General features: G+C 33.3%; 1 protein-coding gene across 2 annotated transcripts in view; it reads left to right on the forward strand.

Annotated features, from left to right (window-relative positions):
- Nucleotides 1-23,536, forward strand: part of Invadolysin (leishmanolysin-like peptidase, invadolysin) — a 250,924-nt gene that overhangs the window by 221,629 nt on the left and 5,759 nt on the right. Inside the window, exons 1-4 of one of the 2 annotated variants that reach the window (XM_070313161.1) lie at nucleotides 6,195-6,205; nucleotides 18,557-18,668; nucleotides 20,262-20,443; nucleotides 21,543-21,746. In XM_070313161.1, coding sequence (XP_070169262.1) covers nucleotides 6,195-6,205; nucleotides 18,557-18,668; nucleotides 20,262-20,443; nucleotides 21,543-21,746 — 509 coding nt within the window. Of the gene's footprint in view, nucleotides 1-6,194; nucleotides 6,206-18,556; nucleotides 18,669-20,261; nucleotides 20,444-21,542; nucleotides 21,747-23,536 lie in introns of those variants that run through there. The other variant, XM_070313160.1, reaches the window with a different exon arrangement.

Consider the following 23,536-nt stretch of genomic DNA (forward strand, 5'->3'; position numbering starts at 1 on the left):
TCTGATATACAGAATAAAAACGCGAAAATAAGAATAACAATAAAATTTCCACGTAAAAAGATTCGTAATAAAAGTATAAAAAATAAACGATGCAACGCAGTATGCTAATATCATATATACACATAATTATTTTGTGAAATTGTTCCATTGATTGACATCGCGGATTAAAAGTTAGGTAATATTTTCCGCAAAAGAATTTACATTATTAACTTGACGTGATTTTGACGTAATTGTTACGTTCTGTTAATCGTTCATAATACAGTGACTTTAGTGAAAGCTATGCTAAATCATTCAAGTGGTCATCGAACTATCACACACTGACGAGATGTTCGTTTAACTGAGCAAATCATATCCACTAGTTGCTTGTTTCTCGAAATCATGTTTCCGTAGTTATAACTAGCTGCATATAGCGAATGTTTCTCTTCTGGCTTATTTGGCCCATCTATTATACAACTCGATTGTTACATGGAATGGACGAGATATCCTCATCAACGATAAATTGGATATGGACAATTAATTTTGTAAATTCTTGTGTCGCGCTTGCAATGACAGTTATTTTCTCCGAAAAAAATTTCAGGCATCGTTTCATTGCATTTATATTGATAGTCCAATAATGCGTAATGCATTATATATTTTCTACTTAAACTTTGTACGGGAAAATAATATCAAGAAAGTTTTCACATTTATTTTAAAAGCAAATTTATTTTACGTTTATAATATATTAAATGTTTGCTCGATCTCGATCTTGAACTTTGTAGCGAAATTATTTTCCTTTCTCTATCTCGACTTGTATGCAGAGAACGATATCTAACTTGTACATCAGTGGGACCCGAAAGACTGAAATATTCCGATAGAATTTCATCTTGCGGGTTTTGGATTATAACCACAATGTGGCTGCCTAGATTGCCCGTTAACGAACAGCGAATAGCGCTCCGTTGGGATTTACATCGGTATTTGCGAGCATAGTCGACATTGCTCGCAAAATTATTGAATGCTGAATACTTTTCTCAGCCGACGTGACGATAAAAATTTTTAAGCAGTCTAGGAACGAAATTATTTAATGACTAACGTGCGCGCGCGTTTATGTGTGTATTTAATTGTATGAATAATGTTCATTACAATTGAAAAACGAGAATATTTTAGAGATAAATAAAATTAATTATGCACGTTAGAGAAAAAGGAATAAATTTTTGAATATAGAAATTCGATTTTTTGCATTTCTGCCATATTCTATTCATTTTTTAAATTGTCTCGTTTACGATTTAAATCTTGATAACAACCCTTTGCGATATAGTTCTAAACTTAAAGTACGAAGGTTCTTCACACTTTGATGTTTTATACATTTTTTACAAATTTTATACATTTGATTATATATGCGATAAGAGATAGCTATTATTGAGCTGAAAGTCAAATCTGCGAGACTGTGTCCTGTTGAACTATATTCCATATTCTTCTTCTTCTTCTGTTATGCAACCAACCAGCAGCTGGCGACACTTTATTACTCAAAATGAAACTCTCGATTCGAATATAGGTCGCATGCACCTGCTTCGCGAGAAAGAGGAATAGATAGCAATACCGTATGAATTTGTTACTCGGTTGCAAATTATTCAATTCGTGCCAAGTAAGGATCGACATGCCCTAAGGCGGCGTTAATTTCAATTAGTACTTCATAACAGTATTCACGTTGTTTTTAAGTTATCTGTGTCTCGATTTCTAAATATATACATTTTTCTTGTGAGAAGATTAAATGAAAAAAAAAAAGAAGAAAAAATATATAAATTCAATTTTGCAATGTATAATAAAAAAATATACAGAACATGAACAAGAATTTTTACTATGTAGTATTAAGATATAAATTATATACATATATGTACGTATACCATATATTATTACTTATATGAATATAAAAAATATAACCAACGTTATAGAAATATTGTTATATCTAGATGTATGAAAAATTGCGCTTAATTATTAATTCTGCGGATTAATCATCGAAGGTTAAGTATCTATTAAGATTTACTTGCAGTTCTTCCAGATTTGTAATGGACTTTTTATCGAGAATTTGTGCAGCGCTATATGCTCGGCAAAGCTCTTCCAGGCAAGGAAGAAACTGCAGGCTTTCCCACTTGAAAGCCTGGCGATACTTCAATAGGATGGGCAGGTTCTTGGGTTAAAACTTGGTAATCCCGCTCCAATTATTTAGGCTAATAGCGCGAAAGTTTCGTCGTCCGTCGCGTTAATTAATTGGCAAATAGTCGATTCTCGAGTCGGGCCGTTTTTCCGGCTCGGCGGATCTTCGCTTTCGTTGTGATTTTGATTTGCGCTGATAATCCTTGAATAAATTCTTCACGTTTAAATTTTTTCTCACGGTTTTTATTCTCCTATTGGAGATCAACATAAAGACCAAAATCTCATGTGTCGCTCATGTTTCTCTTTGTTGTAAAATGCATGACATCTTGTGTGTATAAAGTTTTAAAACTACAACACGTCGCCTCTCACGGATTTTGATAAATGCTGCTTTATGTGCAAATGAAGTTATGGGCACTAGTTGAACGTACTCTCCCATCGTACACTTTATACAAGAATCGTGTCAAAACGCTGCCGTCGTACCGCCGTGAGCAAACAGTGCATTCTCTGTGTTATCCTTTCCTTCATCTTCTACCGTGTAATGCATAACAGCGGGAACTCTACGTCTCAAGATGCAATTGTTTGCTCAAGATTCGTTGCCGCAATTTGTTTCGCTGTCACCTGTCCATAATTTTTCACAGAATAATGCGCGGGCTATTCCGGGAATAATAAATCTAAGGAAAAAACGTTAGTAGAAAAGAGATATCGTATTCGTAATTTTGTATACTGTCTACCGCAGGATAGTATAATTAACACGTGACATGCAAAAATGTTTCTATAAATTTATCTGTAGCATCTGTGATCTTTATATCCATATCTTGGTTCATACTGTCTCATCGTACAAATAGCATCAAGTATGACTGCCAAATCTTGATTTCTTATAGATATTAAATGTCATTATGGAATAATTTAATCGATCAAGCTTTAAATATTAACAAATAAATAATGAGATAGAGGCAAATGAGAGCCAATGCGCTGGGTGAGGGGCGCCAAAATTATTCTTTGTGTATGTAAATTGAATTTATTAGTTTTGGTCCGAATATATGAGACTATCTTCAATAATTTGATGGTCGCATATTCGGACCGAAACGTCTAATAAATTCAATTTACATATACGAAAAATATTTCTGGCGCCGTCATCCAGCGCATTAGCTCTCGTTTGCCTGTCTCATTATTTATTTGTCATTATGGAAATATATATTATGTATTGCGGAAATAAAGAATCCAACGATAGCATGAAAATTAGCCGATGATTTTACTAATATTTTGACAACAAAAACTTGCAATCGCAAAAGTTAAACGGAAGTTTGTTTCAGTAAAATTGTATCAGTCATATTGCAATCCTCCATTATGTACATATACATAAACACAAATCAGGTTATTAATTCATAGATTATTAATTATCACATTATTCATTGGAGTATTAATGATAATCTTTCTCGTCAAATAAAACGATTAACGGGGAACAAATACGGCATGGAAAATGCGTATAGTCAAGAAATATTCCTCCTCAACACATTCAATAATTCCTGGATCCTTTTGAGACGCGCGCGATAGGATTTACTTCGCCTCGTCTTCTTCCTGCTCGCCCCTTTTCATCTTCCTCGGTTCTTGTAACGCAACGACAGAAGAAGCCAAGTTTAGTCCCATTTATGTATTCCCTTGCTGCTTACCAGAGCAGTCTCCAGACCGAGAGGCTATAACGAAATATATGCGTCGAATCAATTTTGCATGAGACTTTCGGGATCTTTCACGACTTTTCGTGTACTTCTGTAACCCTCGGCGCGTTACAAAAACATACGAGGAAGAAAGCGAGTGACAACCGTTCGTCCTTCTCTTTGCGATACGAAAGAGAGAACCGTTCCATTATTCAACGGACGCGTATCGAGCGTACCGGATACGGGAAGCGTTCCTTATTTTTACAAACTTTGCTTGCCCAGGAGTCCGACGGTGCGAATTTGTCGTGTAGTTGCATGGACGCCCATATACATCGATCGAGCTATCCGACGAAGATTAAGCGAAGCGTAAAATGCAAGGGACGTGCATTGGCGAATAACGCTTTGCTTTAAATCTATCAAAAGACCGTTAAACGCGAACTACTATATGGGAAGATATATGATATATGATCATGATTCCATTTTTCTATAGGTGTTTACAAGTTAACTGTATGATTAATGTTCAATTAAAGTCACAATGTTGCTAACAACGGCGCTTTTAAATATACGAAATGAAAGATATAACGGTTCTTGTGAGAAAGCATTTTATTTAAAAAAATAACAGTTTTGTAATGCAAATAATTAGATTATTGATAAATATAAAGTTAAAGATTCTTTTCATGACAATGCTGATGTATATCAATATATGAGAATCTACGAAAAAATATTGACAAGTTTCCTGCAACTTTCGTCAACAGAAATGAAGAGCATTTCAAAGCCCATTCTAAAAATCTAAAATAAAAGCTTTATGCCTCCGGCTTGTACATCAGAAATAGAATGGAATTGAAAAATAATAAACGCCGTTTCTGCGTAGGTGTATCAAAAACGAAACTAGTCACATCGATACTGAAAGTTTGTTTTTCTGATTGAATTGACAATTTTGTTAACTTTAAGCATATGCAACGAGATAATTATTTTATAGCAGTGGTAATTATTCATAATTATGGTATGATCATTGAATAACCATATCATATAATCTTTTTCATACGGTTTATTAAATATTTATTATTATATATATATTGCTTAGAAATTATTATTCCTCTCTTTTCTTTCTAACAGCTAAAAATAGATAGATATAAATTTATGTATAAAAAATGTTTATTCTTTTCTCCGATAAAGCACAAATATTCATTCTCGAAACTGACATAAAAACAGTGTGCGCAGATGTCGTTCATATCCACGTCCACCGTTTTTAATCGAACTTGGCGTGCACGGAATATCAACCTTCCTGAGCTTTATCGTGATCACAAGTAACATTAAGGGTATGAAAATCATACGAGGTATCATATACCGCATCGCGCAAGAGTATTTTCAATTCTGCATCATGGATTGCGTTTCCCGGAAACAGGAGACATCAAACGCATGCAAATTGAGAAATCAAAGCTTACTGAAAATACGATAAAAAGAGAAAAGCAAAGCATAATGATAATGAAATACTATGTCATATTTATTTTAAGATTGAATATTTAAATAACTTTTGAGTAACGTTAATTTAATGGTGATGCTTAAAATTGATAGACAATAATTTAACAAAATACAATTTGCTGTTACATATGTAATCCGAATGATAGATAATAATATAATTTTTAAATCTTTATTTCTGTAAAATTTAAATCTATATTCTACTCGATTTTTTCATTATACATTTTGTGAGATACATCGATGCGTGATAATCCGATTTTGCAAATAAGCGATGTACCGATGTATTTTGCATCGGCACGTGCTACATGTATATCGTGTTATCTGGTCGGTAAGCATGATCTATCTCTGTTAAAGACGAATAGATTAGCGTAAAGAGACGTACAGATAGGACAGAAGTTAGGGAAAGAAAAAGCGAGACAGCGAAATGCATTAATTCTGGGCTGCGAGACGAGCAGTTCCTGACATTAGTTAGCGACATTTGGATCGTCGTTGTCGTTATTAATCTTAATCTCGATACCATGAGACCGTGCAGACTATTCGTTACCGCATAGCGAACGGATGTGACATTTTCCCCCGCGCAAATCCGTATCGTGGTATCGATCTTGCACAGCCACCACCCATCCTTTACCTTGTCTTTTTTGAATCTTTCGTACACCGAGGACTAACCACCACCGCCGTCGCCGTTGCCATCACCATACCGGATGACGAAGAGGAACGAGCTTGTTGCGACGGCGCATTTAAAAAAAAGGAAGTAAAAAGATACTGGTCGTGTGCTGGTGCAAAAGGATTGGAACAAGGCGTGCCAGAAGAAGGAAAAATCCGATCGAGACAAAGGGATGGACGCGAACGAAGAACGCGAATTGTCTTGTCAGGAAAATCCAAAGGAGGAGGAAAAAGATAATGCGGATTTAAAGCCATTGTTCTTGGAGGATGATCAACGTGTGAGTTGTACGTTGTGCAAATGCGAGAACTAATTCGCGAAAGTTATATTAAAAAAGAAAAAATTAAAATTTTCTTCACAAAGATGAAAGCCCTAACAATATGAATTTCAGATATTATTTAATAAGAACAGTGTATTGATTCGAGTGCACATAAAATTGCGTAATATAATAATGGTTAGATAGGATTAAGAGAGAAAGAGAGAGAGAGAGAGAGAGAAAATCGCTTTAAAATTTTAAAATTTATAAAAATTATAATATCTGGATAACGGTTACTATTCTTTGGCAATCGGAAAAGTTAGCTGAATAACTTGAAATAAGCGGAAGTGAATCAATAAGTTTTCAATTTAAAATCAGTAGGTATCTAACTTTCATTTACTCCCGAGATGTATTTTTATAAAAATAAAATTAATTCAGGGAAATTTTATCTCGGTGTGCCAGGAATTATACATATTGCTTACAATTAGCATTTTTTTAAGAGCGGAAAGAATCAAGGAAAGGCATTCCTTGTTTTTGTCAAGTAGTGAGATTTTTGACATAACGCAATGCGCTATTTTAATTTTGAGAAAGATGTGTACTACATGTTTATTTAACCTGATATTTATAGTTATATTGTAAATTACGGGAGAGTGTGAGAAAAGATACATAACTATTTACTACTGGACTTCATATTTTACAATTTAGCATAAAATTATAAGCCACGATAAGGCATTATATCACATCCGGGCCATCATCTCGGCATGTGCGTTGCAGAATTACATAATCAGATAAAGCGTATTGTGCAAAACTATATTTTTGATAGCTTCGCGGATATATGTAGATTGTTTCAGACACGTCGCACTAAACTGTGCTTTATGTTCGCTGTTATAGCAAAAATTACCAAGCCGTCAGTTTTACGATCTCCCTTATGGAGGAGATTATAACGTCAGATAGAAGAGAAGCAGAAGATTTAACGAGAGTTACCAGATTGTAACTTATGACGAGTTTCCGAAATATGTAATTATACTTTGCTAGATAAATATTTTACAGTAACAGAACGCAACTACATATATTATTACCTACATATATTGCTGTCGATAATTGTGTATAAGATTAGTTTTTGTCACATAAAGAGTTTATTATCTTCGTAATCATTAGGTTATATGTATAACGATGTTACGACGTAACTTTAAAGGATATTCTAATTAAATCATTTAAGTTATTTAAATGTTATAATCTTTTACGATAAATTGAAAAGAATAATCAAATTATACTGTCCAAATAAGTCTAATTGTCTCATAAGATAGATTAGAAAATTACACTTTGATATAACTTTTTCTCTAGATATTTCTAAATAATAATACGTATTATATAAGTCGTCGTATCTTGGATAAAATGTTTTGAATTTAAACTAAATTTCAAAGATATGAGAATAACAAAAATGTTAATTACAATTATGTATCGTCAACACGCCTAATTAATGACATACGATATCTATATGTTATTCCTCCATAGACAAAATTTCATCGTTCGTGATGTCACGAAGTGATAAAGTCCACAGACTAATGGCAGCATCAGCGGTGGTCGCATTATCGTGGTCATACCGCGCTCGAGTCCATTTTGGAAATAAAATCAGCGGGGGTTGGAAAATTGTGGCGTATTTCGCGTAACTAACAGCTGCGTTGCCACACAGTAGGCGAAAATGGGATACAAAATGGAGGATATGCAGTGCATTGACCAAACCCTTGATTTCGAAATAACATAATATCTCAAATAGAATCGAATTCTGTACTCCATCGTGATTTTTCAATTTTTCTCGATAATAGTTTCAAAATTGGAAGAATAATCGTGCAGTACTTAAGAAAAAAATTATTTTTTGTTATCTAAATTGTGGTTAATTATAATTCAATATTATGCCGGTTGTTAACTATATATACGTATTTTTTTTATCATACGTAATTATCTTTATAGCGTGTACATAAAGAGGTATTAATTTGTAGAGTTTTTGTCTGACCATATCGCGTCGTTTTTCCCTGCAAAATCAGAGCGAGCGCGCGTGATGAATCCGCACGCGTAGACATAGCTTCTACGATATCCGGAGCACGCGGAGACCGTCGTAAAAATTCACGAAGGTTTGTACCACGTTCGCTCGGCTGGGTACTCTAAAATCCATTACGAGAACGCGCGGCGCAAGCGTTCCGTTCTGCCGCGAGACTAGTAGTGGGTGCCCCCGTTCAAACTTTTAATCGGATTGCTTCTCGGCGTTTATTTTTGTTCCGTCTCCGGCCCGGCCCGGCCCCGTCTCGTCTTGCACCCGTCGCCGTTGTTTCTGCCCGTCGTTCTCACCTTTCACTGCTGGATCGCTTTTTCCTACGAACGTCCCCTTGCCAATTCGCCGGAGTCAAGCGGAACCCTGCCCGAACTTTCTTTTCTCGCATGAATGGCGTGAAAGACAACGGCTGGAATCGTAGAAGGAGAAAACGCGCGCCCTCCTCGACGAATTGTCGAGAAACCTTGCCGTTATATCGACGTGCAATCTGCTTGCGTCGTATAGTTGAATCTCTGTGTATGTCGCGTTCGGCATCCGTCATTCCGTAGTTTCGCGATCGAGCATTCCTTTATCGGAACATTTCCCGTAGCGCGAGTAGTGGTGACTAGACGCTTATGTTTGCCGTATAAAAAATGACATGTGTAAATGATTATACTTCCAGCATTTTTTCTTTTCGTCAGTTGCAACGTTCTTTGAGAATCCAAAGCTCTGTATTTTAATAATCGTGCTATGGATATTTCAGATGTTGCGGAAAATGTATATGTTCATTAAATTCGGGATATGAAATATAGGAATAATATTTCAATATATGGAAGTAGAGGGTATCTCTAGGTTTTTTTGATTTATAAGTTTAATAATCGCACATAAATATTGAAAATTACTTGACTACACGATCATGCTTGACGGATTAAAGATTAATCACAAATCTCGCGATCGATCTTGATGATCGTTTAGGCATACTTCACTTCGACTTTGCAGAGGCTTAGTATATGCATTTGATAAAACGGTCAGACAACCAGTGCTTGAACGTAGAACGACAGCATTCTGTATGGCATGGTTTCTCTTCTACGCCATACGGTATTCCTTTATCAACCTCGGCAGATTCAATAGGGATTACGGGAGACTGGATGGGATAACGCTACGGGATAGGATGGGATAGCATCTCCTGCAGGATTTCCGAGGTTCATCCTCTTCCTTCGATTCATAAATATCCCCCGGCTATAATACCCCGCTGAAAAGGCTCCCGTGAGTATCTGCGCGATACTCGCTATCGGTACAAGCTCCCAGCACCGTTGATGCAACCCTCCGCTCTCGCGAATCCATTATCCGCAACAGACGAGCGCAAAATTTACTTTCACGTTGTGTTCCGATAACAATGATCTCTCTCCTTCTGTACAACATTCAAAAAATTGACGATGGATGGACGAATGTAACCGAAATAACTCGCGAGTCTGCTTCGATTTTCGTTATTTTATTTTACTTTACTATTTTGTTTTACTCTATTATTATTTTACTTTAGTATTCCAAGTAAATTTGTAATTTTGTTTATCATTAGCTAAATTTAGCAAACAGTTTAGATATGCAAATTTGATCGATCCGATTTTCCGAAATGCTATATTAAATCATATATAATCTTTTCCGATTGAATGATTTTTTTTATACGATATTACGTACCTGACAAAATAAAAATAGCATTAAATTCTATATGGCACACGATTAAGATTCTTTTTTTTTTAATATACATGTTTTTTATTTGATTATAATATAATTAAAAGACTTGTATGCTTGAAATTTTATAAACGTAGATAGGTTTTAATGCATTGTAAAATAAATTATAAATACATTCATTGTTCAATGTGGAAATATTACCAATATACGAACCACAAAATATGAATTTTTCAAAATATGTATTTCGATTCAGATTTCTCTTTATAGTAATTCATAAAATATAATGTAGTATTATAATATATAGATGACTGTACTTCGATCTTATTGTTATTTTACTAAAGTGATAGAGAGCAATCGTTAATATAATGCAATGAAAATGGGCAGTAAAACGTTTTCGTGTATTGCTCCTTAGGCGCAAATAAATTCTAGATCGATCGACTTCGTTGCTAGAATCCCTTCGAAGCGGCAAGTAATATGGAAACTTTGCTTTCGCCTTGCGTCTCGGTAGGGTAGTAAAGTTCCCGGAAAATGTTACGGTAGACAAGTTTTTATCTCTCTCTTAGAAAGTTGCGCCATAAGCAGCCGATTCTCCATTCGTAGAATTCGTATTAAAAGATGTTCTGTAACTTGAAGTTAATATTTCCATTCGCGGGATTTCACGGCGGGTACGGTAAGTCGATAAATTAATTTTCGCTTTATCGGATAATAAAATGATGCGAAATTGCTACTAATTTACAAACAAATAATGAATGTATCATTACGACCGTGAGGCGTGGTTTTATCCAAGTTATTTAGCAAATAAAATCAAAACTTAACATCGACAGAGATAAATTTAGCAAGCAATCAAAGAGACTTGTGAACGTTGTCGTGAAAAGCTTAAGCGTTAAGAATGGAAAAGGAATGGAACTCAGCCAACCTTTATAAAATGCTTTCAAAAGGACATCTTACATTTCGTAAATACGATCGTTCTTACTTTCAACTCTACTACGAATAAGACGTTCACGCCGAGGAAAACAATATACTATTGTTCTTGAAGAAAAGGGAGTGCTTTGATACCAGCTAATTAACGAAATACTGCGTATTCGGTATCCGCGCAAAGACACGATCTTTTTTAAAGTGTGCCTGTGACATGTTGCTACATGAAAGAGCTTTTTTCGTTGCCATACTGACATTGCACGAAAATTAATTATTAGCGGTTGGTAGCTGTGAAAAATTTTCTTAGCGTCGGCTGCGCTTTAAATACGCGGTATCAAAAGGCTTTACAGGTTACAAAGGATAATTAGTGAACTTTGAATGCGTCAACAGATCGCACTGTAATTGGATCTCCGTTATTATCCCATGCATTCAAATCGCTGCTTGGATCTTTTTAACTATTCACCCGTAACGGCGGCTTTTCTTTTATCGCAGATTTTCATAACATCGATTGGCAATATATATTGAGCGTTCAAGCACTTTAATTAATGCGAATGAATTCCGTCCAGCGTATTAATTGTAAAATTTAGTTCATTATCCAATAATATTTATATCAGCGTTATTTATAATTTATACTATCGATTGGAATGAATAAAACAATTCCTTTCAAAAATACACCGTTTTCTTTATAAAATTTTTATGTATCTATCTCTTGGAGAGAAAAATAAATTACTTCACGATGAAAGAAATGGATTATTAAAATTAATTTTTTTCTAATTTCGTTTTGTTGCTTTTTATTTTTAATCTTATGCCTGAAAAGTGAAAAGCTCCTGCAGTTTCAAAAATGGATGAAAGCGTTCCGCCGAAAACAAAGCCGAAATTATGCCTCATTCAGATGTGTCAAATAATTACATCAAAGAAGCGTAATTATTTCGAAAGGTATCAATTCTCTTCATCTATTTTCCAATCTCATATACCGGTAGAATTCTCTTTATTCATAATGTAGAGCACGACGTGAACGCAAGAAACGAGAAACGTAAGTTACTAAAAAGAGATAATAACATATATCGCTCTAATCAACGTCAGCACTCTTTAAATTTAGCCCCAAACCATGAGATGACCTATTAATATTATCTATTTATCTTGTTTCGTTATGCCGTATACATCAACGCGACTCGTAAATATATAAATATATGTAAAAGAAAGTTTTAACATATATACAAATCATAAATAGGTGATGGAGTGTATAAAAAGAAATTCGAATATAAATGGTGACTTCTTTTATCGGTTTTTAGAACCAGCTTGCTATCAGAAATACGAAACTCTTAATTTATCCTCTTATATATTGAAATAAATCTCTCAAAAAATCATCAGTCGAAAAATTATATTCTTGATCCTTGCAATGAATACGGCAGATATAAATATGATTTATCTGATAATTAAGAAGTAAAATGTGCAATCTTTATTAATATGATTTTAGTGATGTTCTTTCAAAATTGACTATTATTCCGTTTTTAATTAACACTATTTTTAATTAACATTCTATTTTTAATTAACATTCTCTGTTCTTAATTAAAATCTATCATTTTCGATGCAGAAAGATCAGAAATACAATAATCAAATCGTTATCTCATTGATCATTTTTTATTTTTACCTTTGTTTCACTCAAAGAGTGTATTATATACTCTCTTGTAGTCTTTCGTTTTTCAATATTAATTGCGATATTTCAAATAAGCATGATCATAATACTTGTTATATCCATGATCTTTTTTATTACGTTGCGCTTTAGTATCTCCATTACAAAGGATAGTAAATCTCAAGCGAACAATAGACACCGACTATTCTTGTGCATTTTTTTCAGTCCTTCTTTTATTCCAGCAACAAAGAAATTGCGAATAGTTATTGCATTCAAATTATATCGAGCGAGGAAACTCTTGACGCCGATTCCACTATTAACTTCTTTTTATTTTCTATGCATAATACAGCTGACAAAGAAAAAGACGTGGCAGGTATGAAGATCTATCGCTGTTGCGTGAAATCAATCAACAATGTCCTTACGCGTTTCTTTCTTCGCCCTCTTCGTAATTCTCCCCAATCTTAACTTAATTTTTTAACTTTACCTGGTCATTATTGAGGAAACTATCGTCGTTTCAAAGAAAAGTATAAAGCAGTTGGCGAGACTGCATTAATCTTCGTTTCGATGACTTTGCATTTATCTCCTTTATCATTATTATTATATTGACTCTTTTACCACCCGTCATTCTGAACAATGAAATAAATTTCGTGACATTTTTGAAATTGCATTTGCTGTCGATTTAATTCTCTTTGGCAAAATTTCGCGAAGTATTACAGTATTAGAGAGTGTATTTTTTTCTAAATATTAATTGCGACATCTCAAACAAGCATGATCATAATGCCTATTGATAGATTCATTCTGTGTGGTCTTTAACGATCATCTTTAATGCGGATTTATCTACCGCAGGAGGTAGAATCTGCCAATATTTACGTAGCGATATAGGCCGATCACATACAAGAATTCACCACTTGATATTCGTAAACCGCAGTAGTTCGCATCGCTGTTGGCTTCGGCCGAACATATAGCCGTAGATACTCGGTCGTATCTACTTTAGTGTCGATGAAGAATCTACGTAAGTAGTCGGCATGCATTCTACATCGGATGTGCCAGATGTGCCACTCAGCGGTGGTGACTGCCCTGCCATTTCTAAAGAAGTTTCTTCTTAAAGTGTACATACTTTTTGTCCTTAACTACTTTGCTACTTTATTTAATGTCTGTGCAAAATTTACGAGTATGCGTATGCTGCAGCATTGCAGTATAAGCACTCATTCTTCTGCATAGATTATATTTATATTATTCCAAGTTCGATGAAATTTTCGATTTCAATTTCAGTCTTTAGTAAGATTCGAGTTAAAATTGCATTAACGATAAAACGAGTATATTTAAATTTAATCCTCGAAATTTAATGTCCGATATTCTGACAACTATGTCAATTAATGTGTAGATACATAGTAATGCGAGTTATATAGTTATAAGAACACTATCGTAAAACGATACGAATTTAGCGAACGTAGATACATTAAATTTCTACGGAAAAGAGATTAATTTTAGAATCGCGTTATTACTTCTTATTATAGCAAGGAGAAGAGTATTGCCAAAAGGATGCAAGAGGAAAAGGACGAATATAATGGATTTCAGGTTTCAAAGGAAAATGAGCATTCTCAGTTATATGCTTATATACAGTTTTACATATATGCAAGCATATAAACCGTATAAACGCCTTCTGCTTTTATCTCTCGGTGTGCTCGCTACAAAGGTGACTCGAGCGCTAAGCGAGGAACAGTACAACTTGAATACTGCAAAATTCTACAATCGTATAATGATGTCAATAAAACTTTCGAAATTTTTATATTGCTTTTGAGAAATGAATATATCTTTAATTATATTGAAATCATTTTTGTGCATAAAATACTTCAAATGATAGGAAAGCAAAAAAACAAAAAAATTTAGTTCTCTAATATGTATACATGGAAACAACACCATCTCCGTACATTAAAAATTTATACATTCATTTTTAATGGATTTTTTTCGCCCGACCGCGCGATAACTGTGAATCATGCGGTTTTCACCAGCTGTTATACGACTTCGGAGGAACCGAAGGATGTTGGACTGGTGCCTGTACCCAACGAGCTCTTGGTAATGCAGAAAGCGTGTCACTGCAACAAATCCGTACTCCCGACATTACGTGTCCCGGGTAAGTGCGGCGGAGTGGTGCTTTCAAAGTCCTCGGGACTCCTTTAAGTTACCTGAACGATAAAATTCTTTGGAAGTCACCATCAGCATTTTCGTCTTCGCTGAAAAGTATTTCCGAATTTCGAAAATTCCAATATCAATGAGACTACGGATAATTCGGGAACGATTTTGCTCTTTTAATTCAGGATCACGTTTGTGTACGATTAAACATTTTTGTAATCTAGTAATTATAAAATATGTAAATGTGAACATTATATTTTTAAATTGTAAATTAAGTTTGAAGCATTTCAACTTGCTAATAAAATGTGCAAAAGATTTTTAATTCTTAAAAAGGATGTTTGACGCGCTTTTAGTTCAAATTTTTATACATTTTATTCACGATATTAATATAAATTTTTAATATACATGTAATATAATATTTTTAATAATATATATATTTACAAATAATATATAAATTTTGAATTTTAATAGAATGATTATGATTTATGGTGTGCATATATTGTATGCACTGATACATGTACTAGTACAATGGAGATCGCTGATTACCGTAACATAGAGGATTTTCGCTTATTCATTGTTTGTGCATATGTGTGCATTTAGATAGGATCGAACGTCATTTTGGTAGGATCAATCGTCATCCCAAAGGGATTAAGCGCTAACTCTGTAAGCCCGCGCTCTCACATTGGATTAAATTTGCACGTTGAGCAAATATGAGGCAATTACTCTGAAATAAATTGCTATAGTCTCTATACGCGAAAGGAAACACAATAAATACACGTTTATATGAAGAATTAAAATAATTTTAAATATTTAATTCGTCTCTCATGTAATTGGTAAGTTTATCATTGAAGAACAGATAGGTTTGTTTCATCTCTTATTGTTGTTTTTGATCTTTCAAGAAATAGAATTATTATTATGTTATCAATATCAATTTGTAATATTTTAGATTATAAACGCTTATGTTTTATTCAACTCGTATTTGTTTGTTGTAGCTAATGTAGGTCATACAGGCTAATATATTATATATATATATATATATATATTAGAAAATTTTTATAATTTTTTTGATTAATTTGGAATCAATATCTTTTTAGTAAAAATTTTATTGTACGTCATTTTTTTAGTTATATTAATTCTTAAAATTATTGTAATAATTAGGCTTTAAATTAGAATTTATTAAAGTTAAACTGAATTAAAATTGAATAAATAATAAAACTTTATCATTTTTATTTTTTCATTAAAATTTAATATGCGAATATTTTTTATCTTGTTTATAACAAACTATTCTGATGTCTTTCAAGATTTCCAAAATTGAGAAACATACTTGTAATTAATCAAGAAATATAAATAAGGCTTAATATTATGTATATTTCGCGGTTGTATTATATTTGTAAGAAGATAGATAGAAGACCTTTACATTGTTTTGCTTTTTTGAGAAAAGAAAATGTACATAATTTTCATAGAGAACTGGTAGCGATATCGAGCCGACTTTATAAAGTCACCGAAATTGCAAGATTTTATCTTGACAAGAATGTATCTCCCGTTGGCAACGGAAAAGCGGTTTAAGTCGCACTTCCTTGTAAGGATTTTGAACGGAGAAGGAAAGAGAAGAAGCCGAAGGATACTCTTAACGGAATAGTAAATTGCCTGGCAACTACTACGCTATTTACGGACTGCGTTTCCTCTTATGGTCGATTTCGAAACTTGCATTTTTTAGCTCGTCTTCACGCGAAATTAAAATCATAAATTCCAAGAAATTAAAAGATCTATTCTCCGCGATTTTAGCGAATTTTAGGACGTGTTGAAAAATGTTTTCATTACGACGCAGGATAAGTATGGCGAGCAGTTTTTCTGTGAACGAAAATCTCTGAAATAGGCAGATGTCCGTTTCCGGCGATCCGGTTCTAGAATTCCTCGACGGTACCGGAAAACTACTTTACTTTATGCAAATCAACTCAACACCGGAACGTGATCCGATTAGCGACTTAAACATTTGGCATACACCTCTCGAAGCCGCGCAAGCCAGATTTAGCGAACGATTAGAATTTTTCAGATTCACATGTGACGTATCGATTGACCCGAGAATTAATTTCTCCCTCCTTTGTTATCGTAAAGAATTGTACAACGTGTTTAATACTAATATACATAATTTACATTACGTCATGAAAACAGCAGAAATTTTTCTCATTATTGATCCGATATTAATTCCGACAATCCTATATGCTCAGTTTTCCCATTTACAATGATCAGTATTATATTATATAATATTGAATGTTGACGTTATTCGCATATTGTTCGATGAAAATTAATCGATTTGTTCACACACACATAAACACATTACCCGATTTGGTTAATTCCCTTATTATCGCTTGAAATATACGTTATATATCATAATTATTTAGAGTAAATTTAATATTGATAATATTTTTAGTATTTTGATATTTTATGCATAATGTTGTCAGAGAATACAATTAAAGCATATCAATAAAAACGGATGAATTAACCTAAATGATTGAAAGATATATGACATTATTCGTATAAAAGTTCTATTCTTAGATAAAAAAAGTGCATTATTCTTTCTTTAATAAAGCTTACAACATGTTAGTTTATGTATAGAATCATGTTCTTTATATTGCCGGAATTTATATACACTAATTAATTTTTATATCTGGAGATTTTTCACTCTACTAGATAATGTGTCGTTTTTCTTTTCTTTTAACTTTGGTGCAACATCAAGTGGAAACATTTTCTTCGTCGCGGATGTCAAACACGCTTGTGTCACGACGTTTATTTAGCGGAGTGCACCTTCTCTTTAGTGCTCATCTCTCCCTGGAGCCCTATTTTTCCTTGCTTTCCGGTAACGCCATCGTATCTGATATAGTCGTATCCACTTTTACCTTATAAAAGTATATACTAGTGAGTCGATATCATCCATACTGTCGATGGAAGATGGTTATCCTGCGATAGTAGTTTCAGTTCCATCCGGATGTTATAGAATAGAGCATCGCTGCTATACTTTAACTCGTGAATAATACTGTTCAAAAACGCCTGCGAAGATAGCTTTTTGTGAAAACACTTTCTATATAAAGAGGAGAATATGAAATCTATAATCAGCTTCATTGCGATATCAATATTATTGACATAATACTAATTTAAATACCACGTTAACTTACATAATTAATTTTAAGTAAATTTTAGTGGATATATAAGAACGTTTCCCAATAACATTATTTAATTAAATTACTCATTTGAAAGTGAACGTTTAAGGAATTATATTATAGCGTGAATTACAATGTTCGGTGTATAGAAGTATCTTCAATTATAGTAGTGCCATATTATCATTAGTTTTTTCCAAATAAAAAAGACTATGCTTCTATATATAACGCGAGATTTTATAAATATCTTATGTTTCGTGTCCAAAGCGATTCTTCTTTTCAAGTTTTTTTTCGTTAATATTTGTAATTTTAACTGATTTTCTCTCAGGTGCTTTCATTTTTAAGTGACGGCTAGTAATTCCGCACATTCTTGCAAAGAACATGTTCAATAAAATAAGAAAATAACTGAAAACTTTTCACTTGTAAGTCCTGATATTTCTTTCTTTAAAACGAGCTGATTTACGAACAAATTTATGTAACGATACGAAACGTTTTTACTGAACATCTGAATTAAAACTTAGCACGATTGTTATGGGAATTGATATTGAAATTTTCATATTTATACAAGTCTGCAGAATAAATGCCCTGCGGGAAGTCAAGTACCTATTAATTTATATTATGAATTTATTAAATAACGTCGAAAAAATTCCTTTCAATCTACCATGATATTTTATAATTTAATTTTAACGAGCTTTATTTCCATAAGTAGATTTCAGTACTTTTGGTGTAATATTTTTGGCTAGTAAAAAATTTGATATTTCACACAACATAATTTTCATGAGCTTATATCTTTATTTTCCGATGTTTTCGTGTGCTTACAGGAAATGCGAGAGTAGTCAAGTTTTCGTCAAGGACCGCCACACACACTGTATAGATACTTGTCGCCCGGTGACTATGTGCGGCGAGGTAGTCGTCCCGGAGGACCATCTTGACGTAAGTAATTACCCGATAAGTTGCCTAAGTCGAGTTAAATCGTGCAATAAATATCGAAGCTAGTCAAAGGAATAGATCGAGTGATCGATTTCGTGTAATGGTAAACTATATGAAATTCACAATCTGCTTGTTTGACGTTATTTGTTACAGCGTATATAATGATCGGAAATTCATTTTTTTTTTTAATAGAATCTTTTTAAATTAATTTTAAATTGATATTTATTTAACATATAGAGTTTGATATTCCACGAAAAAAATTAATATATTATAAGATATTATAAAATATATTATTAAACTTAATAAATTATATGAGTTGCGAATAACTACTATTATTATTTGTCTCTAGTAATTATTTTCTATAAGTAATAATAATTTATACGTTAAACATGAACTTTTTGTATTATAGATATTTTATAATATTAAAAAAAATATAATTAAAATATGAATTGATAAAATTTAAATTTTAATATCTTGTTTTATCGAATTTAATTTTTAATTGAATTATAACTTGTCCATTATTCGATATTTAAATAAATCGATATATTAGAAAATATTCAATTTTCATAATTTATGATATTAGATATATAAATACAGCAATAGGCGTTTATATTCGATCGAAATAAGCATTTATGGTGATCCGGAAATTCTAATGTTGTCTAATATTGTTAAAATACGTTAAAAGTTTTAATATTATATATATATATATCTCCAAAATATATCTCGATTCATTAAATTTATAATTACAGGATTGATGATGAGATATTATAATGATTTACAATAATTTATATTAAGAGTTATAACTCGCGATTGAATTTATATATTCATATGTTCAATTTATTCAATTTTATCCATATTTATTTATTTCATTTTCTTCATATTTTTATTTAAAAGATATTATGTGCTTATTACTCATAATATATGAAAATAAAATTTAGCTTGACGAATTTTTCACTTGTGAAAGATGATAGCCTGTGATCGTGACGAGAGATGGCACGATCTCTATATTTTCACATAGAACGCGTATATTCATCGAAATAAGAGACATGATATTTCATTGATGCTTCATCTTGATCGATTACCGAGGCTCGTACTGAAGGGATGTGCTTTAACGATAGCAGCCTGGAAACGAGAGGCGCTAATTGATGAGTAGCCCTGAGAGGCGAATTGGTGTCGGATAACTTATTAGAGCGAAGGCGTCATTGTCCTTGTTGTTGACAGTATTTTCTGATGGCATAAAATTATTTACCTCTTTACCGAAGGTGTCTTGATAGCAATGCGATTCTCCACTCCCACGTTCATCAGCGTTAACGTTTCCGGATATTTTGTTTACAGGCTACAATCTTCTTTACAGTATTTTGCGTCTGACATTTATTATAACACGATTGTCTCCATGTCATTTTATATTACTGTAAAATTCTTGATGTCAAATGAAGTGGAGAATATATTTTTTTCTTTTTTTTTTTTACTTTAATGGATAATTCTTTCGAAATTAAGTTTGATCTTATTAATTATTTTATGTATAAGGCATCAATATTGTTTTCTCGAATGTGTGACTTGCTATATATTATCAAATATGTACGTATGTATATGTAGGTCTGCAGAACGTGTAACGCGACGGGACACAATTGCGGAATTGCTGAGGGGAGTAAAGCAGGTCCGGGAATCGACGGTGCCGATTTTGTCTTCTATGTATCTGCTATGCAGACTGAGAGATGTCACAAAGGCTTAACAGTAGCCTATGCTGCTCATTGTCAACAGGAAGCTGCTTTAGACCGGTAAATTGTTCGGCGAAAAAACAATGTTTAATATATTGTAATAATAACATATATAATAAATTTAACTACTAGTTTATAATATTATTAATAAAAATTTTATATATTAAATACAATTTTCGCGATATTATGACGTTTGAGAGAACATAATTAATAATATATGGAATAAGTGGCTTGTCACATGATTGAAACATGCGCGATTCGCGTTTGTATGAACAGAAGGATAGAACGAAGGCAAACAACATCTGGCATGAATATATTTCATGAGAACGTCGGATTAAATATTTGACAGGATTTATAAAAGGAATTGTTTGTGGAAGAGATTCAACAATGGCGAACATTCATATTAATGACTTTAATTAAAAAAAATATCTTATTTTATTTATTTAACAAATAATTGTTAAGCATGATCTTGTTGAATTTATTTTTATTTTGAATTTGATGCTAATATAGCTGTTACAATTGTATTAACCATTATGTTAGATAAATAATTTATATTTATGAGTAAATAGATTTTATATATTATTAAAATTATTGATTATTTAAAATGCACGAGAGAAAAAAATAGTTCGTGATTTAGAAAATATTTTATAAGATCGAATTCGCGTAATGGAAAATTGCAGAAGCAAACGTTTAACTTTATGAATCTGCCGAAACGTGAACGCATATTGAGTAGATTAAATTTGTCTGTCAGATACATACCTCGCGTACGTTGTACGTGGTCCACGGTCGATGTAAATGGCGTTACGCGAATTTTATTATTCGCACGACGTCTGATCATGATAGATCGACGATATTCGTGCGTCGCGTTGCCGCATGCTTATGGGAAAATCCTTGAAAAAAATCGGAATGTTAAAAAATATATTTTACATAATGTACGCATACGTAATTTTATACTGCCTTTAATATCAATTAAAATATCTTTCATGGTAATTATACTGTAATATTTCAATTTATATTATATATATGTATCTATTTTTGTAAGCATCTTGAAAAGTTTTTAAGTATATTTTGCTCGAGAAGATAATACAAATTCGGGATGCTGTAATTAAAGACGAAAAGAGATTTTCGCAGCCGCTGAAGCGAACTAAATTGCTTTCAGGCCGATAGCTGGCCATGCCAACCTATGCCCAGGAAGCATCAGCACAAAACCGCAGGAGTTGGAAACGTTGCTCAGCACTGTTAAACACGAGATCCTGCACGCTTTAGGATTTTCTGTGAGCTTATACGCTTTCTACAGGGACGAGAATGGCGAGCCCAGAACACCCAGAAGAAGCGATACCGGAAAACCACCCCTTAATGAAAAGTACGTTCTGCCTCTTATACGTCTTATATTAAAGTTCCTTTATTATTGCGCACGAAGGAAATATAGAACAAAATTGATTACCTGGGCATTAAATTATTACCGCGTATATACCAGATATATAAAAATTAATAGTTTATTGAGAGAATATTTGCAGAGATATATTTTAAATTCGATTGCAAATACGATGCAGTTACGTATTCAAGGAATGTTTGATACCCTAGTTAGAATACCAAATATCGTACTATTTGTCGATCGATTCCCTTTATGTAGATTTCTACCGATAGATAAAGCTTAAATCGTTAGCATAATGTTACCATTAAGGATTTTTCGAAATTAGAACGTTGAACAGATGTTATTGATTATACAGATTTGATATCATGGTATCATCGATCAAACTCTCTTATCTTAATGTTTAATAATGTGATTATTTTTATTTTCTATAATATAATTTTCGGCCAGCTAATTTGTATTTAATTTTGCTGGCATTATTGTAACAATCGATGCTTTTGTATATTGACAGACACGGGCAACTTGTTTTCTTTGTCGATTTATTATTCTATTGTGAACGTATTGACTCTCTTTCTCTCTTCTTCCCTTATCAATCGTCTGATGGTGTATCTGCCTTTAAAATTGGAAAATTCTTGGTATTCTGTTCTATCCAAGTCGACGGACCGTAACGAACTGGCTTCCGGCGTTGGCAGATGCAAGTTCTTCTCGGTACGATTTTTCTTCACATGCCTTTCCTTCTGCTTCCCGTTTTACCTCTCGCTTCCCTCTCATAGTTACATCTCCTGCTCTCTATCATTGTTTCTTCATTCTTTTTTCCATTCGCTATCTTGCTCGCAAGCCTCTTTACCAAGTGGTGAAAATCGATGTCTTTTCACTTTGAATCGCGAAATTCCAACAACAGATCTATAGCGTTCCGGGTTATAATAGATTTCGGGAATGACTCTGGTATTCTCCGGTTCTTCTTAAAGTTCGTTCCGGCGTACAATTTTCCAGTATGTTTCTAATGCGTTTTTTTTTAACGTGATTGATTTTTTCAGCTTATCTCATGAATTTTTGTGTTCATTTACATTTTGCATGATGATAGAAATAAAAACTCTCTCTCTTTCTCTCTTTCTCTAATAGAACATCACTCATCGCATTGCATAACGTTGGAGAATTATGAAGCCACTTAGTAATGTATGCGGAACTTCTTAAACTTTCGCGAACTTTTTACCGGGGAGTCCTGATTCTTTCTCAACGATGTCCTAGAACTCAAATTGAGGGACAGAGAGATTTTCGTCGGAGATAACTTCTCGTTCCCTCCTTCTCGTTCCTCGCAGCCGCTTGTCCTTTTAATTTCCTTGCCTCCTCCTCTACCTTTCATCTATCTCACTAGAAACCCTCTTACCTTCCTTCACTGCTCCTCGTTTTAGTTCTAGTCGTCCTTTCCGTCCGTTTTCGCTCGGCTTTGCAATCTGCGCGTTCTCCGTTACAAATTCCACCGTTTCCTCGCATTTCCTGCCATCCATCTGCTCGTGAACGCGAGTGTTCTCACCCTACCACGTCTGAATATCTCTACAGAGATCTTCTTACATTTAAGGTTTACGCTAATCCGCGGCAACGCGTGAAGAGAGAAAGAGATAGAGAGAGAGAGAGAGGGTGGGGGGATCTTTGTAATTTTAGATTTTAATAAAATATAGACTTTGCAATGCAATACTATGGTGTTAGATGTAATTGTTTGCAAAATGATGAGCTACTTTTGCCTAACGCATTAGTTTTCCAATTGTCAGCTTTATAATTGT

The sequence above is a fragment of the Polyergus mexicanus genome, unplaced genomic scaffold, assembly GCF_030449975.1.
Source record: "Polyergus mexicanus isolate NDT 795.1 unplaced genomic scaffold, iyPolMexi1.0 SCAF_23, whole genome shotgun sequence".
Lineage (NCBI taxonomy): Eukaryota > Metazoa > Arthropoda > Insecta > Hymenoptera > Formicidae > Polyergus > Polyergus mexicanus.